The sequence below is a fragment of the Sparus aurata genome, chromosome 23, assembly GCF_900880675.1.
Source record: "Sparus aurata chromosome 23, fSpaAur1.1, whole genome shotgun sequence".
In the NCBI taxonomy this organism is placed as follows: Eukaryota; Metazoa; Chordata; class Actinopteri; order Spariformes; family Sparidae; genus Sparus; species Sparus aurata.
In genome coordinates this window covers 12,490,820-12,509,175 of record NC_044209.1, presented here as the reverse complement: position 1 = coordinate 12,509,175, position 18,356 = coordinate 12,490,820, and the positions used below count along the sequence as shown (strand labels likewise).

Here is an 18,356-nt window from a genome sequence, read left to right as displayed (position 1 = left end):
GTGCACCGTTGACCTATACAACAACTTACAGCAGTCCGAAAATCAGCGTCCACTAAATTGCAGGTAAGTTCGGTCAGCTCATAGACCCATAAGTTAATTTTATGTTCATTTATGCATTTATAGCGTTTGCCGTTTTAGCTTTGTTGTGTTAATCTACTTCAAATCCGTTGTCGCTATAATTAGCATTACATCTGCTAACGTTAGCTTTTGAACACAACCAACTTTGTTTACAACGAAGCCGGCGAAAAATCAATACATAGAGTGACACGCTTGAGCCGTGGGCTGTTACCCAACCATCGTCGGCAACAGGAGCAGGAGGGCCATTGTGGTGAGCTGGGAAGCGGGTGTTAGCAGCGGATATTAACCGCTACTGCTCGTCGAAGTTAGCATGAAGCTACCTCATCACAACGGCCATCATACTTGTTAAGTTACCGGTCAAGGCTTTTTTGTCGGTGACGGCCGTGTATGGTCCGTGGCTCCAGCGCTTCACTCAGACTGTAGTTATTTTTCTTTGCGGTGCTGCTGCTGACAGAGACGTGCCTGCACTTGCTAACATTCAGTACAGCTAATGGGGCTAGCAGCACAACAAAACAAAACCAAGCAAAATACTAATATACAGGCAGGAGGAGGGGGAGCTTCAGACACAGCCATGTGGGGGTTCGCAGCCAAATGCGTAACAATTTAGCGCAATGGAGTTCTGAGTTCAGTATTGTAAAGCTTTAGTTGGGTGTTTCTAAATCAGTCTCATCCTTTTGTCAGGTGGTGTTTGGTCCTCTTTTGAAAGTGGAGTGGGGTTTCCAGCCCTTTGGAAGCCACCTAAACAAGGTACAGATTGTGACCTCATGCTCCTTTGCACACACCCAGTCAAATAAATTGTAAGACTAAACTGACTTATACTGCATCTGTGTCTACAGATGGCTATGAAAATGAGAGAATGGCGAAAACACCTAAGAGACATGGATGAACTTCTACGTTATGACAGCGACGATGGACATCAGAGCATTGACATTAATATCGATGTTGTGGCTTGGAGTTGTAGCAGTGTAGTTGTAGCAGTGTGCCTGAGACCCCACGCAGTTTAACAAGCGACAACGCTCCTGAGACATCGCATGGTTTTGATTTTGACACTGATGTGGACTGTTTGTCCACTGACTCTGAATATGAACCAAATGATGATGAAGCCTAAGTGATCAGCAGCCTTGAAGATGACCTGAGACAGTGGGCTACAGACAAAGGGAATGTGTGTTTGAAAATTAACCATTTATGTGAGGAAAAAAAAGCCAGATTTTTGTTTATTTTCACAAGATGAATCTGATAAGCCCTTTAATTTTTCTGTGTTCAGTTTGATTTTTACCCCAGTGTTCACACTTAAAAAATAAATAGATAAATAAATAAAAATATATATATGTATATGTGTTTAATTGTTTTATATTTTAATTGTTCTTATGTTTGTACATAGTCACTCAGGACTAACCCTATTTTTGTAGTACAGACCAAAGAGGTGTAATTTAATTTATTGTATTTTACCACTTTGTTTTTTTCAAACTTAATTGAGGGTTATACTGCCTGCAGTTAAGAAGTAGTAGCCTAGTAACTAGTATTTCTCAACTGAATCCTGGAGATTGGATTGTGATTTATTATTTTTAACAGCATGCCACCTTCTGAAATGGGACTACATTTATGCATAGAAACTAGAAGCAGTACAGTATAAAAACAATGTCTCATATGAGTTCTAATTTGACGTTGAAATGACGTCCACAAAGACCACATTTGGACTAGAAATAGCTCCTGTACGGAGGTACTGTGGATGTCATAAATGGACGTTAAGTGTACGTCGAAAAAAAGACGTCGTCTGGAGTAACAGTCTGCACCTTGAGGTGACCAAAATTAGACATGCAAAAATGGCTTGGAAAAGACGTCGTTTGGACGTCTCTCTGCGCAGTGGGAACAGTCAGTTTAGATGCACAAACCAGAACAGAACGGGACCGAACCGCCGGCAAAATCCCGGTCCAGCTCGGGCCGCTGCAGGTATCAATCCGCTTGTTTCTCCAGGTATGTCGTGGGCTTGAGCTCTGCAGTGATTGGCTCTGGTGCGCACGTGGCCACAGTGTGCAGTGATTGGCTCTGGTGCGCACGTGACTGTGGTGGATCCGGTGGACAATGCTCGGTGGAATTTGTAAAGCATTCATGAAATAATTTAGTCACGGTATCATTGCAGTCCAAGCAAATGCTTAGATGCACACCACTGAACCACGCAGCAGCCATGTTGAAAGTCTCGGGTCAGTGTGATTCTGATCTGCAGAGATATTTGACTAACAGAAACACACACACACACACACACACACACACACACACAGACAGAGATTCCGTGCTTTTATAGAGAGATGGACAGCACATGAGAATAATAATGAAATCTACAGTTTTATTCTGATCACCAGCATCTTCTAGCATTTATGAAAACTGTGTGATTGTCATCTCACCACATCATACCATGAACCAGTGTTTTGAATAAATGCTTATATTTATGTGGACGGATCACTTTCTAATCATGTTCTAATAAAGCTGTCTGATCAAATGTTTTTCAGCTTCTTTCTCTTTTAAGCTAAATTCATGTATGTAATGGTCTGTAGTTATGAATATAAAGCACTTGTCTAGTAAATCATCAAATTTACAACACGTGTCACACTCAATCATTCATACACACATTCAAACGCTGACTGCAGACGCGGCCATGCAAGGTTCCAATCTGCACATCAGGAGCGATACAGCCCTTCTTATCCAAAGTCATCCACACACACACACCAATGAAAAAGCCATCAGGAGCAGTTTGTTCAGTGTTTTGCCCAAGGATCAGTCGACATGCAGATGTGGTCCAGGGATGCAACCACTGATTACTACTGTGATGGATCTAAAAAATGCAGAACTTTTCATTTTTCAATGAATACAAGCTATAAATTAACTCTAGGAAATCATATTTTCTTCTCTGACTTCAATCTTCACATTTGTCAAGGGATCAGTTTGGAAATTAAAGTTCTGTTACACATTAGAAATGATGTTTTCTTTGAGATTTAGTGCATTGTAACTGAATTAGATATATACATATAACATTTGACTTTAACATTGTAAATCTCAAGCAGTATTAGAATTGATGTGATACTGAAAAAAGTGAGTGTTCTCATTTGTGGTGGTAAATAGAGGAAGTAGTTTTTGTATGACTCTCCTGTTATTGTCTCTCACTGTGGCTCTCTGGCACAATAATAACCTGCTGTGTCCTCAGTCTTCAGACTGTTCATCTGTAGGTAGAGTTTACTGCTGGAGTCATCTCTGGAGATGGTGAATCTACCCTTGACTGACTGGGAGTAATAGATGCTAGTGCTGCCTGTGTGTATGAAAGCGATCCACTCCAGTCCTTTTCCAGGAGCCTGTCTGATCCAGTTCATCACATAGCTGCTGAATGTGAATCCAGAGGCTGTACAGGTCAATCTGTGAGATTCTCCAGGCCTTTTAACCACTGGTTCAGATTCTGTCAGAGTCTGACCATTAACACCTGTTGAGACACAAATAAATATACAGTAGTCAGTTGCTTTAAGCTGGAACCATTTTTAAGACAAATACAACTTTAGATCAGTGTAGATGTTCACCTGCCCAGCAGACAGTTAACAGCAGCAGTCCTGTCCTATAGTCCATCATGTTAAACTGTGTGTCCACTGTTCTCTGTCATCCTCTCTGCAGTCAGATAAGTAGAGGAGGAAGACATCTGAGTTTTGCATTGACTCCTCCTCACAGGGAGGAACTGGATTTGACTTGGATCTCAGTCACTGTTTGGTGAAACTGGTGAATGAATATTTACTGAACATAATTCATTCCTTCAAGAGAAACTGTTGCATGACTAGTTGTTTTTTTGTGCATCTGTTCGACAAACACATCATTTAAGTTTGTTGCCCCTCAATATAAAGCACTGTGCATCATGTCAAGAATACAAGCTGGTCAATTTTACAATACCACTAAATTGAGCATTTGTAATAATATTTTAATCACATCATAAAGAAATGACAACAGATGTTGTTCTTTGTGTTGCAATGTTGATTTTCCGATGAAGTTTTATGAGGCATACCTTTTAAAGGACATCAGGGGAAATTAAACCAATACTGAACTTATTTAAGTTTCATGTTTGTTTAGATAAACTGCTTTTGAAATGCAGTTGTGAGCTGAAATAATATTGTCATCATTTCACTCACATATTCTGAGTCAAAATGTCTCCATTCCATTGTATCATTATTGAAAATTTAAAAAAACAGTTAATGTTTCTTTTATTTTGTTTAATGTGTCTCTTCCTCTTTTTACTGTAACAGTGAACTGGTGTTGAAATCATTAGTGGTCTGAGGGCTCCTCTGGTGGCTTCATGTTACAAGTGTTCAGGCACTGAGGGGTTTTTGTTCAGGTCTACTGATGGTTTGTGTTATTGTGGCTCTCTGGCACAGTAATACACAGCAGTGTCTTCAGACTGCACATTCTGTCCATTTAGAGTCACTGTGTTGCTGGAAGAGGCTGAGCTGATACTGAATTTGTTCTTCAGGGAATCTTTGTAGTGTGTGCTGTATCCAACATGTGCACTTCCAATCCACTCCAGTCCTTTCCCTGCAGGCTGTCTGATCCAGTGTGTGCGATAGCTGCTAACAGAATAAGAGACCTGACAGGTGATGGTCAGACGTTGACCTGGCTGCACAGTCACAGAGGCTGGCTGTGTCAGCTGTTCACACTTCACACCTGTTAAAAAAACACAATGTGTTGTCACAAATGATCAAGTTAAACTGCAAAAGAAGAACTGTTGACTTTGACAAATCCAGAGAGACTCACATCCAGCTGCCAACAGCAGCAGCAGAGCTACAGAAAACATGGTTGATGTTGAAAGTGACGTGCTGTGAACTCCACTGACAGCCTGATGGGATGTTTTTATAGCTGAGTAACAAGGAAGCTCACTGAGTTTGCATAGAATCAAACATATGAAGCATCAATGTTGGTCTGACTGGAGCCAATAGAAGAGTCTGTTGACTGTTATTATATCTGCAGAGTGAAAACATGCCTGGAAATCACCTCTGCTTTACACATGATATTTTCATTTCATTACACACTCAACTGGAACATTTTGAAAATGTCCCTGTTTTTACAGAAATGAAACAACTATAAATGATTATCACAACTATTTTACTGTGAATATTACATGAACCATAGATAATGGAAAACATATTGTTTAAAATCAGCATTACAATAGTAATGATAATGTGTCATGGAAACAAAAAGAGAAACCACCAAGAATGTTGCTTTCTATAAGCCATGTTTACAGTGTGTTCAGCATGTTTTCAAATCATTAAAACACATTAAATATAATGTGAGCTGTTTTCCTGAGAGAATGTATTTACTGTCAGCACCTCCTACATCACATTTAAGATTAACTTCAAATGTAAGACCAGCTTGTTGTTATTGCAGCATTTAATCACTTAGTGTTCTTCCTGTATTTGCAGCAAAGTGACAGCAGACAGCAGCATGTAAACAGTATGAAAACTTCTGTCTGATGCTGCTGGTTGGCATGAAAGATTTTTAATCATTTCAGTGTCAGCAGATGTTTGAAGACATACAGAGAAACTTGGAGCCTCGAGAGGAAAACAGCTGCTCAGGAACTGAAACCTGTGAGACAAAATGCAAAAACTACATCTGAGTGTTGAGAGTCAGTCAGTTAATATTAATGAGAACACAGAGTCTCCTTTAAGTAACAGAGGAGAGACAAACTTGTCACTGACTGCCCTCTAGTGATTTCATAAAAGAAACTGTAACAAGTGACCACATTGTTGTGCTGGCTTTGGGCCATTTATCAACAAATCCTCTTTATTTTGTTTTGTTTCATTTAATGTTTACTTTAATTTTTCTCATGAACAGATTTAAAATTATGATATAATTGTGTATGATATAACATACTTCATGCTTGGGATCCTTCAGTCCAGTAAAGATGAGTTCTGTAGGTTTTTGTACAGCTGCTCAACAACTCCAGTCACTGTGTCTCTCGAGCACAATAATAAACAGCAGAATCTTCAGTATTCAGACTGTTCATCTGCAGATACACCTGCTGTCTGCTGTTGTCTCTGGAGATGGTAAACCGGCCTTTGACAGACTCAGAGTAGTAGATGCTGCTACTGTCATAGTTAATGTTAGCCATCCACTCCAGTCCTTTTCCAGGAGCCTGTCTGATCCAGCTCATCCAGTAGTCACTGAATGTGAATCCAGAGGCTGTACAGGTCAATCTGTGAGATTCTCCAGGCCTTTTAACCACTGGTTCAGATTCTGTCAGTGTCTGACTATCAATACCTGTTGAGACACAACAGTGGGCTCAGTGGGTAGAGCAGGTCGTCTAGTGATTGGAAGGTCATCAGTTCGAATCCCGGCTCCCCCTAGTTGCATGTCGAAGTGTCAATGAGCAAGATACTGAACCCCAAATTGCTCCTGATGAGCAGTTGGCGCCTTACATGGCAGCCTCCGTCATCAGTGTATGAATGTGTGTGTGAATGGGTGAATGTGGCATGTGTTGTACAGCGCTTTGAGCTGTCGTTAGACTGGAAAAGCGCTATAAAAATGCAGACCATTTACCATTTAATCAGTTGCTTGAAGCTGGAACCATTTTTAAGGCAAATACAACTTCAGATCAGTGTAGATGTTCACCTGCGACAAAAAGGGGTTGTGTTCCGACACTGTCAGTGTCTCTGCCTCAGTGAGACTCAGAGGATCCAGCAGCCAGCAGCAGCAGCAGAGCTACAGAGAACATGGTTGGTATTGAAGGTGATCTGATGGGAGCTTCTCTTCTTCTGCTGCAGCTGACAGCATGATATCAAGTCTTTATAGCACACTGTGAGGAAGTTCACTTTGCATAGAGAAGGACACTGACAGGATATGAAAGGAGCATCAACTGTCCTGTTACAAGGAGTCAGAGCTTGAAGTTGTGTTGTGAACATTCATTTTGACACTCATGTAAGACAATGTTCATATGATTTAAATTATTTCCAGGTTTTTAGTGATTTTTATGATTCCGTTTTTTTTATAAACTTCAGATGGAAACACACTGATACAAAGAAAATATTTGAGTACATATTTGAAAACAACAGAGCTATAAATATGACGTGAGCTTTTTGACGTGAGACGTGAAAAGAACAGCTTGTTGTTAATGCAGCATTTGATCACTTAGTGTTCTTCCTGTGTTGCAGTAAAGTGACAGCAGACAGCATCATGTAAACAGTATGAAAACTTCTGTCTGATGCTGCTGGTTGGCATGAAAGAGTTTTAATCATTTCAGTGTCAGCAGATGATTTTTTTTTTTTTTATTTATGTATTTATTGATTTTTCAGCAAAACAAACATACACAAGTCAGGACCAGACAAGAACAAAAGACAAAAGACACGCTGGGTATAACAACATAAAAAAAAAAGAAAAAGAAAAAAAACCCAAACAGAAAGATCAGTTCCAGGTAAATGCGACAGGTACATTATACAGCACAGAGTGAAATCAAATACAGTGAGAGCCAAATACAAAAAAAATTATTATCATTATTATCATTTTTTGTTTCCCTTTCCTTATTTTTTATACAAATGCTCTGGTCTTAATAGCAGAAAGATTTACATTAGTATAGTCAAGAAATGAAAAATAACGAAAAAGATAATTTCTTGATATGCCATATTTTTCCATAACTCCACTGAAAGTCATGAGGGTAGGACCATCAAAAAGGTCCCCCAAGGAAGAAATTCCCTTGGCTGTCCAGCACTTGAAAGCCGTGTCCAAGGTCCCCAGGAGAAAGTCAGGGTTATCAGTAATCGGGGTGAAAACCGATGTGAGCCCTGATCTTCCTTCCATATGCTGTGTGATCCTCGATGCTCTAATAGTATTCATTGTATCAGGGTTGCTGCAAAGCTTTTTGATACATTTCAGTTTGTTAATAAAAAGTAGATCTTTTAGAGGACAGTTGGATAGGGACCAACCATTCAGTTTTTTCACTATTTCATGATTAAATAAGATCTGAATCATTAGTATTGGATAGAGCAAACGTGAAAGGATATTCATTTTCAGAAGTGAGATTCGGCCCAGCCATGATATGGGAAGATTGTTCCATCTCTCCATATCTTGTTTGATTTTATCTCATAGTGGGATAAAGTTTGCTTGAAACATCTGATTAAATTTAGGTGTAATATATATACCCAAATGTATGAAACGTGCAGGGGACCACTTGAACGGGAAAGGAATAGGGGTATCTGGTGGTTGTTGCAAATTACCCAGAGGCATCGCGACCGATTTGGAGAAATTAACTTTGTATCCAGAAAAGGCAGCAAACCGGGCAATAATCTGAATAAGACGAGGGACTGCTACTGAGGGGTTTAAAATGAACAACAACACATCATCTGCATATAATTTAATTTTATGTGATTTTTCGCCCACATCCAATCCAGCTGTTACCCACACACTAAAAAGTGTTTGGTCAGTATAGGGTTAACTCCCCGCGAGTTGTTTGTTTTTAACCTGTCTGCACCTGTACTGACGTCATGGCCGATCCTCCACTAGTTAAACTGATGGAAAAACCCGAGAAGGAAGCGCAAGGAGAGAGACCCCACGCATGTTCTTGGTGAAACAGAAGGCTCAGAGAAAACTGTTAAAAAGAGAGGAAAAGTGTGTGAGAGGAGGTGCAGCATCGGTGAGCATGTTTGCTTACATTGACGGATCAGGATTATCGTTGACTTACTTTTGAAACTCCGGTGAGTGAAGACATTATTTAGGTGTAGCTGTCAGCTAGCATGGCCGTCAGCTAGCAAGACCGTCAGCTAGCCAACTAGTCACACTAGTATCATTTAGCACGGTAGTATGTCAGTTAAAGCCAGTCGGAGTATTTTGGAAGTTATACATGCTGGACATTACTGAGTATTATATTGCTATATTGTGTTTATGAGTTCATCATTTTGTGTGAAGCACTGTTAAAGAAAGGTTTAAAGGTTAAAACATGTTACTGTATTATTCAAAATTTCATTGTGAATGTGGATGTGAGGAAATTCATGTTTAAATACTGTTAAAAATCTGATAAATAATTGTTTAGATAAGAACACTGTTAAAAAATAGTAAATTCATGGGGAGATTATCTCTATAAGTTAAAAGGTTAAGTGAAAAGATCTTGATTGATTGAATCTGATATTATTTCATTTATGATGATATAATTTTTTATTGAAGATGATGAAGTAATTTGACTTGTTGTTCTGCACAATATGTGTAGACTGGTTTTTGGTGACCCCAGATAAGCTGATAGAAGTTTGAGATTGATAGCGAGCCAAGCCCACCAGGAGAATTCTGAGGAATATTGTTAGTAGACTGGCCAGCTACTACAGGGTCCTCACAGTCAGATCGTCGTGGAACGCAACAGGACTTTCCAGATAAGCATGTGAACACATACACTAATACCTACCCAGCGCCGTCGTATAGGGGGGAAAGGTGATGACAATTCTAAGGGCCCACAGCCCGCTATAGGGCCCACACACAGCCCCCAGTAGCCTCTATGACAAAATGGTTATGCATACACTGAACTAATATATATTCATACGAATTACACAAGTCATACAATATTCTAATTTTAATCATTTCAATAACCCCCTTAGCCCCTTCTTAAAAAATGGTTTGGTCCACACCGCGGTTCGTTCTTCCCATGGTTCTTCCTCATCGGAATTAAGTGAGCGGTGAGAGTAAAACTACAGAGGGCGGCTGAAACAGTTAGCCTACTTGTTCATTAATTTAATGTCTGTAACATTACCTTTGACAGGGCGCAGGCTGGAGCCTACGTTAGCTGTCATCTGGCCGCGCTACACTCCGGACAAGTCGCCAGTTCATTGTAGAGCAACGGTTCCTAGAGTAGCTATAACTGAGCGTGACTGATTCAGGGGCTACTACAGTGACTGGACAGTGCTCCAGTATGCGCCCATTCAGAGGCTGCACTGAATTGTATTATGACGCATTCAAGTTCTACTCAGCAATAATGAGCATCTGACGAAGGTCAGTTACGTTATCATGATGTGTTCAATGTGGTCTTGTAAAAGGTGTTATTAGTGGGACATTTGAATAGCCTAAATACAAAAAAGTTAAATGTTCAAAGATTTGTTTGTTTTCATAGCAGTATAAAATAAAAGACACCATAATAGCTGACAACAACAAAGTAAACAAGACTATTTAGAATTCTGGACAGTTTACACCGACTTTTGAATGGTCTAAAAATATGTTTTGCCTGGTAAAGTGAAGCTGTCCACCTAGAGCTATGGTACTAAGAAGCCCATTTAGATTTTGTCCAAGAACAGGTTAGTTCTGCATCAGTTTTTCCATTAAAAATAACATATAATGTTTACAACATATATAATGGAACAATAAACCTTTATGCCCTGCTGCTCCAGAATCAGCAGTAGCTGCTTCATCTGAGTTTGACCCCACAGCAGACGCTCAGCCCAGCAGTCCAGTGATGCCTTTGATGGTGAGTGAGTGATGTACACACTGGTTGGCTGTTTTGGTTTATTAGTGACCCACTACCTATTTGTTGAGTGGTTAATTGAAAATGTATTTGCAATCAGAGGTGTAATAACGTGTTGCAAATCAGTGAAATGAGAATAAGACAACTAATAATACATCATTTACATAATCATACTCTGACTTGTTAAGTCGTTAATTGTAAAAAAGGAAACAAATTGGGTGTATTACACACGTCAAGAATACTGAGAAACAAGAAAATTGAAGGTGGCAATGAATGGGGTAGAGGGGCCCACACCGATATTCATTCAGGGGGCCCAGAATTCCTAGCAACTGCCCTGTACCTACCCGGGTAGTGTACAGTAGAAACATAAGACCAACAACACAAAGAACAGTACCAGTACTGTTAGGATTTATACATTTTCATTGCCTCTTTATGCCTCATCACCCATCCTATGACCCTATGACACCTGTCTACAAACTGGTGTGTGTCAGATTTACGAACCTGTACGAATCTGTTTTCCCAGGTTGAAACTGTTTACTACACTAGTGTCAGATTTACGAATCTGTTTTCCAGTCTGTGCCTAACACTGCCATGCACCAGCAGGGTCTGTAGGGTCTCCATGCTGCCCATTACTCCACTTAATAAACACACTGCTCATGAACCTACACGCACATCGTTCATTGCTCAGTAAATTATGATGTCTGCCACACTGTGATGCTATGATATTGCACAACACATATAGATTGTCTTGTCTTTTCCCATCTTTTCCTATTATCTCACATTATTAAAAGAGTTGCACATATCCTGTTGACAAATGAGATGGTCAGAAGCGTTAGTCCCTTTTGTGAGGGGCTAATACATGGAGAGCAAAGCCAGGGTATGAGAGAGAACGCATTCACCTTTCACCCATCCCTTTCACACATGAAGAGGCCTCGAAAGCCAGCGATATCACCTCCCAAATCCCTTGTGCGTGTGCGATAGTGAAGAAGCCATAAACAAAGGCAGATATGGAGGACAGGCAGATGAGGCCAGGGACATTTTGTTTTTCAACAGGGTTATGTCTCCCAGAATCAGGATTCGTGTGCCAAGAAACTGGAACCAGTTTGTGCACCACTGATGGGAGGGCTAAAGTCTAAACCACGGGTCCTCCCCACCTTTTTTACTTGATTGTCCAATAATAATATTCATCTTATCTATATGGTTGACCAGTGACAATTCAACACATACATTGTAACAGCAATATATAATGCATTGCACGCTGAAATTGTTCATCTTTTTCTGAGCGATTGGTTGCAGCTAACAGCGTTGCTGTTTAGGGCTCTGCTGCCTGCGATTTTTCAAACAGAGAAAGTCCTTGATCAAGCTTTTTGCTTTTGCTTAATGATATAATTCTTCTTAATAAATAGTTAACAGTACGTCGTAGTCTGTCTTCTCTATTAGTCTGTCTACTTTCACCTCTCACACAAATGAACACGCCTGACAGTACAACAAGAACTGAACGAAAGAGACTGGATCCAGAAACAATTATTTCTTTTCCAGAGAATTTTATTCTTTTATTTTCCTTTAATATTTTTTTTAAAAAGAGAGCTCTATTTTTGGGGGGATATTTTTGAGTCACTGTAGCTGTGATATTTTTGTGTTTTTGTACTGAAATAAAACCGTCAGTTGTATTTACCTTATCCATATTCTCTATTACTCCTAAGAACCTAGGTCTCAGTTAGCACAAATCTAATACCGGCGCTACACAGCCATTAAAGGTTCTTGTCTGCCACTGCAAACAAAAGTGGTGATAAAGGACAGCCCTGTCTGCTACCACTCTGGAGCAGATACACCTGCTGTCTGCTGTTGTCTCTGGAGATGGTAAACCGACCTTTGACTGACTCAGAGTAGTATTTGCTGCTACCACTACCGCTGTCAATCCAGGCAACCCATTCCAGTCCTTTTCCAGGAGCCTGTCTGATCCAGGCCATACGGTAGCTGCTGAATGTGAATCCAGAGGCTGTACAGGTCAATCTGTGAGATTCTCCAGGCCTTTTAACAACTGGTTCAGATTCTGTCAGAGTCTGACCATCAACACCTGTCAACCAAAAGAGATACACAATGAGTTATGTTCCCTACAAAAATGAAAATATGCTAAATAAAAATCAGTGTAGATGTTCACCTGCCCAGCAGACAGTTAACAGCAGCAGTCCTGTCCTATAGTCCATCATGGTAAACTGTGTGTCCACTGTTCTCTGTCATCCTCTCTGCAGTCAGATAGGTAGAGGAGGAAGACATCTGAGTTTTGCATTGACTCCTCCTCACAGGGAGGAAACATTTCCCTGATTTATTTTAATAACACAACAGCATGTGAATTTTATTTCAGGAATGTGTCAAGTCCAACCAGCAAACATTCAAACAAGTTCACATATAATTTGTGTCATTATCATTGTTTTTCATTACTTCTTTTTGACAGCATATGTGCTAAATACTAATCTGCAGTATTCTTATGATCACCAATATCGATGAGTGATTCTTAAATTCATTGAGTTTTTATCTTATCATGTTAAACCATTCACCAACAATCAGAATGTGTTTTGGGGGATTTATGAAATTAAGAGTTTGTACTTATATAGATGTCATTAGAAATATCATTTAATGTTTTGACAACTGAATAAACTCTAATATTGTGAGTGATGTCACACAGGTAAAAGAATATTTAGCCATGAGTTTAGAGTAAACTCTACGGGAATCTAATGTGGATATAAAGTGCTTTTGTTTTTTGGAGATAAAACCCAGATGTCATGAAGATCACATGTTTGTTGTCTGTGGAGGTTATTGTGCAGCTGCTCCACTGTCTTCAGTTACTGTGTCTCTCGAGCACAGAAGTAAACAGCAGAATCTTCTGCTGTCAGGCTCCTGATCTCGAGGTACTGAGTGCTGCTGGACACGTCTTCAGTCATGAGGAAACCACTTTGAAAGGAGCTGGCATAGATAGCAGAGTTTGAGCCTGTGTTCATCCACCCAATCCACTCCAGAGCTTTCCCTGGCTTCTGTCGTATCCAGTGAATATAGTAACTCGTCATGTCAAACCCAGATATGATACATGACATCTTCACTGTCTCTCCAGGTCTTTTCACCTCAGAGGGAGACTGGTCCAGTTTGATGACAAAATTTTGAAGTAAAGCAGAATGAATTTTCTTACCATGAATACTAACTACAAATAATAAACTCCAGATGATTGTATTTTCCATTCTGTGATAAACACTGTAGTTCAGAGCTCTCTGATCTCAGTGTTTCAAATATATCTCAGTCTGTCACAGGTTTCTGTCACAAGTTACTGATGGTGTGTTTATAAGAGGAGAGTTTGTATAGACCTCCTCTACAGGTTTAAAGAGGGAACATGTGACACACACATTTTCATAAGCAGAGTAACAGCAGACACTGTAAAAAAAAGTACACATTTCTGGACTGATGGTGTCATGAAAAAAAAATCATTGTTCTAAATGACAGTCTTTAACTGAAGATGTAAAAGATCAGAGCTTTCTTCAGCTTGGCCAAATTCCAACAGGGAAATTTGCATCCTAATTGTGTATTTATCATACATTGCAGTCAAGTTATGAAAGGTTTTCCCATCTTTTATAGGAAATGAATTACATGAAAATGAGATCATGTAAGATCTTAGATCAACCATCAATATTCTCAACTATTTTTCTGTCTACCAGAAACAAAACATTGCCTTAATAATTCAGTAAAATACATACAAATTCATGTATATGAACTCCTCAGACATCCTTGTCTATATTACAGTTTTTCTCAATTGTTTACACACAAAAATTGGTACTTGAGACACAATGACCACAACATGTAAGTCATGCACCAACCCCCTGAACCAATTCTGCTAAACTACAAGCACAATTCCTGTTTTACACTCAAATTGCAGTTCTAAAACACTCTTTTTTCAAAACACTACACACAATTCTCTACATTTGGCACTATTTTAATAAAGAAAATCTCTTGTTTTCACAAGGAACACACTGTCATTCAAAATTCTATTTCAATTGCCCTGCTATGTGTACTGACTCATCACATGGGCAAACACCTGGACATCGTACACAACACACTCATTCCACTAGATCAGCTCAGGTATGTTGTCATTTGGGACAACGCAAGTTTCCACTGAGCTGCTCTGGTTCGTAACTGGTTCACTGCCCAACCACGCTTTATCTCCCTCCATATTCTCCATTCCTCAATCCTATTGAGAATTTTTTTTCTGCCTGGAGATGGAAAGTGTGTGACCGAAATCCACAAATGCGTATGCCCCTTCTCCAAGCTATGGAAGACGCATGTAGATATATAGCAGTTGGTGCTTTTCATGGCTGGATTCACCATGCTAGGTGATATTTCTCTTGCTGCCTGGCCGGGAAAACATTGCTTGTGATGTGGATGAGGTGCTGTGGGCAGACCGAAACAGAGGAGAGCATGCTGCACAGTTTTTTTTAGTTTTTTTTTTTTTTACTGTAACTGTGTACAGTAAATTCTTCTGTTGTTTTGTATGTAGACGGTATATTGTTGTATATGCACTTTGTGTTGGTTGGGATGTACACTGTGTACATTGTTTTTGTGGGAAAAATAAAATATATCTGTATGTCTATATATCTATATATACATGTTACCAAAATATATCTGTTACCGTGTATTTGTGTGTTCTGAGCATAAAAACAATATTCTCAAATATTTTACAACACACTTATGTATGTACTGACTGTAGTAAGTGTAACTGAACAAAAAAGGCCTAAGTCAATATGTTGAATGAAGAAGAAGTGTTTTCATTCATCATAGTGTTTTACATTGAGCACATCAGTGTTCAACTGGTTCTTATAAATGTCTATTCATTTGATGGTTTTTGTGTGTCATTTGAAAACAAAACACCATTTTGAGAAGAAATGATATTCTTTTGAATGTAAAGTTTCATTTTGCAGGAGAATTGAGGGGTTTTGCCCATTGTGTGTGTGATTTTTGATTTGTGTGTAGAGTTCTGAGAGCACGAGGTATGCTTTCAGAAAATGTGTGTAAACAATCGAGAAAAACTGTCATGCATTTGCTTTTTTAACTTCTGTGGTTGAGTCACATGGTCTCTGGGTATTTGTGCAGGTCTGTTGGTGGTTTGTATCACTGTGGGCCGACGTACACAGTAATAAACAGCTGTGTCCTCAGGCTGCAGATTCTGTCCTGTTAGAGTCACTGTTCTAGCAGAAGTGTCTCTGCTGTAGCTGAACTTGTTCTTCAGAGCATCATTTTGATAAAAGCTGCCACTACTTCCTCCCCACTGATGAGAAATCCAGTCCATTGGTTTTCCTTCACACTGTCTGATCCAACCTGTTGCATAGCTGCCATCAGTCAAAGAATAACCAGAGACCTGACAGGTGATGGTCAAAGACTGTCCAGGCTGCACAACCTTTGAGTCTGGCTGGATGAGATCAATACTGTTCACACCTGTGGAAACACAAATCAACATTATCTCCATCATTCATCTGACTATTCAGTGTTTCTAATGTGTTAGTGTGAATCCACTAAGCTCCTCACAGGATCCAGCAGCCAGCAGCAGCAGCAGAGCTACAGAGAACATGGTTGGTATTGAAGGTGATCTGATGGGAGCTTCTCTTCTTCTGCTGCAGCTGACAGCATGATATCAAGTCTTTATAGCAGACTGTTGGGAAGTTCACTTTGCATAGAGAAGGACACTGACAGTATATAAAAGGAGCATCAACTGTCCTGTCACAAGGAGTCAGAGCTTGAAGTTGTGTTGTGAACATTCCTTTTGACACACATGTAAGACAATGTTCATGATATTTAAATGATTTCCATGATTTTAATGATTTGTACGATTCAGTTTTGGAAGATGGAAACACACTGATACAAAGAGAATATTTAACTACATACACTACCAGTCAAAAATGTTGGCACACCTTCTCATTTAATGACTTTTTTTATTTTCATGACTATTTACATTGTAGAGTCTCACTGAAGGCATCAAAACTATGAATAAACACATATGGAATTGTGTAGTAAACAACAGTGTGAAATAACTCAAAACATGTTTTATATTTTAGATTCTTCAAAATAGCCACCCTTTGCTTTGATTACTGCTTTGCACACTCTTGGCATTCTCTCGATGAGCTTCATGAGGTTGTCACCTGAAACGGTCTCTTTAACTCAGCACATATGTGTCACATTATGGACTTCGGTGGACTTCAAGGCTGTAGCAGTCTTAATGGAGCTGTTAAAGAACTTTATTATTGAAGCATTAAGTCATTTCTTGTGTAAATGCATTACAATTATTACTGTTATTAACATGAATATTAACACAAATCATTTAAAAAATGATGAAAAAACATACAAAACCAAAAACCATGTAACAAATAAAGCACAGGTCCAAGAGAGTTACATTTCTCTCCAAATGTAACTTTAAAGCAAGTCACACATCGGTGGCACTTAAATATCTATGTGTTGTAACATTTTGAATTAACTGACCCGAGGATTAATCATGTGAGCAAGCGCAGGGTCTATCAGCCCAGTGTGGATGAGAAAATGTTTCTCACTACAGGATATATGTTACTATTTATGATCATACTTTCAACATGACACAGGCTTCATGTGAAAGACGATGATATAGATTTTTCTTATTTCTGCTCTCACATACTGTTGATTTTCTTTTTTTCTTTTTTAAAAAAAAAACAACAACTTCTGGATGGGTTATTTTTATTCACCAATGTGAATATAAATAATGCTTCCCGAAAGAACAATGTTGTGAGCTGAAATAATGCTGTCAATAATTTACATAAATATTGAGAGTCAGACAGAGAACTTTTGGAAAATGTCAGCAATATTATGTTATTATCTCATATTATTAGGTCTTATGATGAACAATCTTGTATTCATTTCACTTTTCAGTACAACTTATGTCTGTTCCTCTATTTACTGTAACAGTGAACTGGTGTTGAAATCATTAGTGGTCTGAGGGCTCCTCCTCTGGTGGCTTCATGTTACAAGTGTTCAGGCACTGAGGGGTTTTTGTTCAGGTCTACTGATGGTTTGTGTTATTGTGGCTGTCTGGCACAGTAATACACAGCAGTGTCTTCAGACTGCACATTCTGTCCATTTAGAGTCACTGTGTTGCTGGAAGAGTCTGTGCTGATACTGAACTTGTTCTTTAGTGAATCTTTGTAGCGTGTTGTTGATCCAGTAGCTGCATGCCCAATCCACTCCAGTCCTTTCCCTGCAGGCTGTCTGATCCAAGCTGTGTAGTAGCTGCTAACGGAATAAGAGACCTGCCAGGTGATGGTCAGACGTTGACCTGGCTGCACAGTCACAGAGGCTGGCTGTGTCAGCTGTTCACACTTCACACCTGTTAAAAAAACACAATGTGTTGTCACAAATGATCAAGTTAAACTGCAAAAGAAGAACTGTTGACTTTGACAAATCCAGAGAGACTCACATCCAGCTGCCAACAGCAGCAGCAGAGCTACAGAAAACATGGTTGATGTTGAAACTGACGTGCTGTGAACTCCACTGACAGCCTGATGGGAAGTTTTTTATAGCTGAGTAACAAGGAAGCTCACTGAGTTTGCATAGAATCAAACATATGAAGCATCAATGTTGGTCTGAATGGAGCCAATAGAAGAGTCTGTTGACTGTTATTATATCTGCAGAGTGAAAACATGCCTGGAAATCACCTCTGCTTTACACATGATATTTTCATTTCATTACACACTCAACTGAAACATTTTGAAAACGTCCCTGTTGTTACAGAAATGAAACAACTGTAAATGATTATCACAACTAT

The 18,356-nt window shown here is 39.4% G+C and overlaps 1 protein-coding gene, 1 long non-coding RNA gene and 3 gene segments (V, D, J or C); 1 reads left to right on the top strand and 4 right to left on the bottom strand.

Moving 5' to 3' along the window:
* Positions 1–983, top strand: LOC115575967 (uncharacterized). Its single transcript, XR_003982755.1, has 3 exons — positions 1–63; positions 760–825; positions 915–983. It is a non-coding gene; the product is annotated as an uncharacterized LOC115575967 (long non-coding RNA).
* A 2,250-nt stretch (positions 984–3,233) lies between these two features.
* On the bottom strand, positions 3,234–3,690 carry LOC115575147 (immunoglobulin heavy variable 3-48-like). The segment is given in 2 exon segments: positions 3,234–3,547; positions 3,642–3,690. Coding segments are annotated over 2 exon segments (363 nt in total).
* Positions 3,691–4,459: 769 nt separating this feature from the next.
* Positions 4,460–4,897, bottom strand: LOC115575961 (Ig heavy chain V region 5A-like). The segment is given in 2 exon segments: positions 4,460–4,767; positions 4,858–4,897. Coding segments are annotated over 2 exon segments (348 nt in total).
* Positions 4,898–13,374: 8,477 nt separating this feature from the next.
* Positions 13,375–16,169, bottom strand: LOC115575146 (immunoglobulin alpha-2 heavy chain-like). The gene is made up of 3 exons (XM_030407010.1): positions 16,097–16,169; positions 15,642–16,006; positions 13,375–13,662 (listed from the first exon to the last, which is right to left on the bottom strand). The coding sequence occupies exons 1-3, from the start codon at positions 16,137–16,139 to the stop codon at positions 13,375–13,377; spliced, it is 696 nt and encodes a 231-aa protein (XP_030262870.1). The 5' UTR covers positions 16,140–16,169.
* A 107-nt stretch (positions 16,170–16,276) lies between these two features.
* LOC115575142 (Ig heavy chain V region 5A-like) lies at positions 16,277–18,061 on the bottom strand. The segment is given in 3 exon segments: positions 16,277–16,285; positions 17,629–17,918; positions 18,009–18,061. Coding segments are annotated over 3 exon segments (339 nt in total).
* Positions 18,062–18,356: the final 295 nt, after the last annotated feature.

Bases quoted from the DNA above. Each gene is read 5' to 3' on its own strand.
- LOC115575146 (XM_030407010.1), bottom strand. From the start codon at position 16,139: ATGTTCTCTGTAGCTCTGCTGCTGCTGCTGGCTGCTGGATCCT. The intron at 16,007-16,096 runs GTGAGGAGCTTA...GTGTTTCCACAG, and splicing joins GCTGCTGGCTGCTGGATCCT to GTGTGAACAGTATTGATCTC. The intron at 13,663-15,641 runs GTGACTCAACCA...AAACTGGACCAG, and splicing joins CACAAATACCCAGAGACCAT to TCTCCCTCTGAGGTGAAAAG.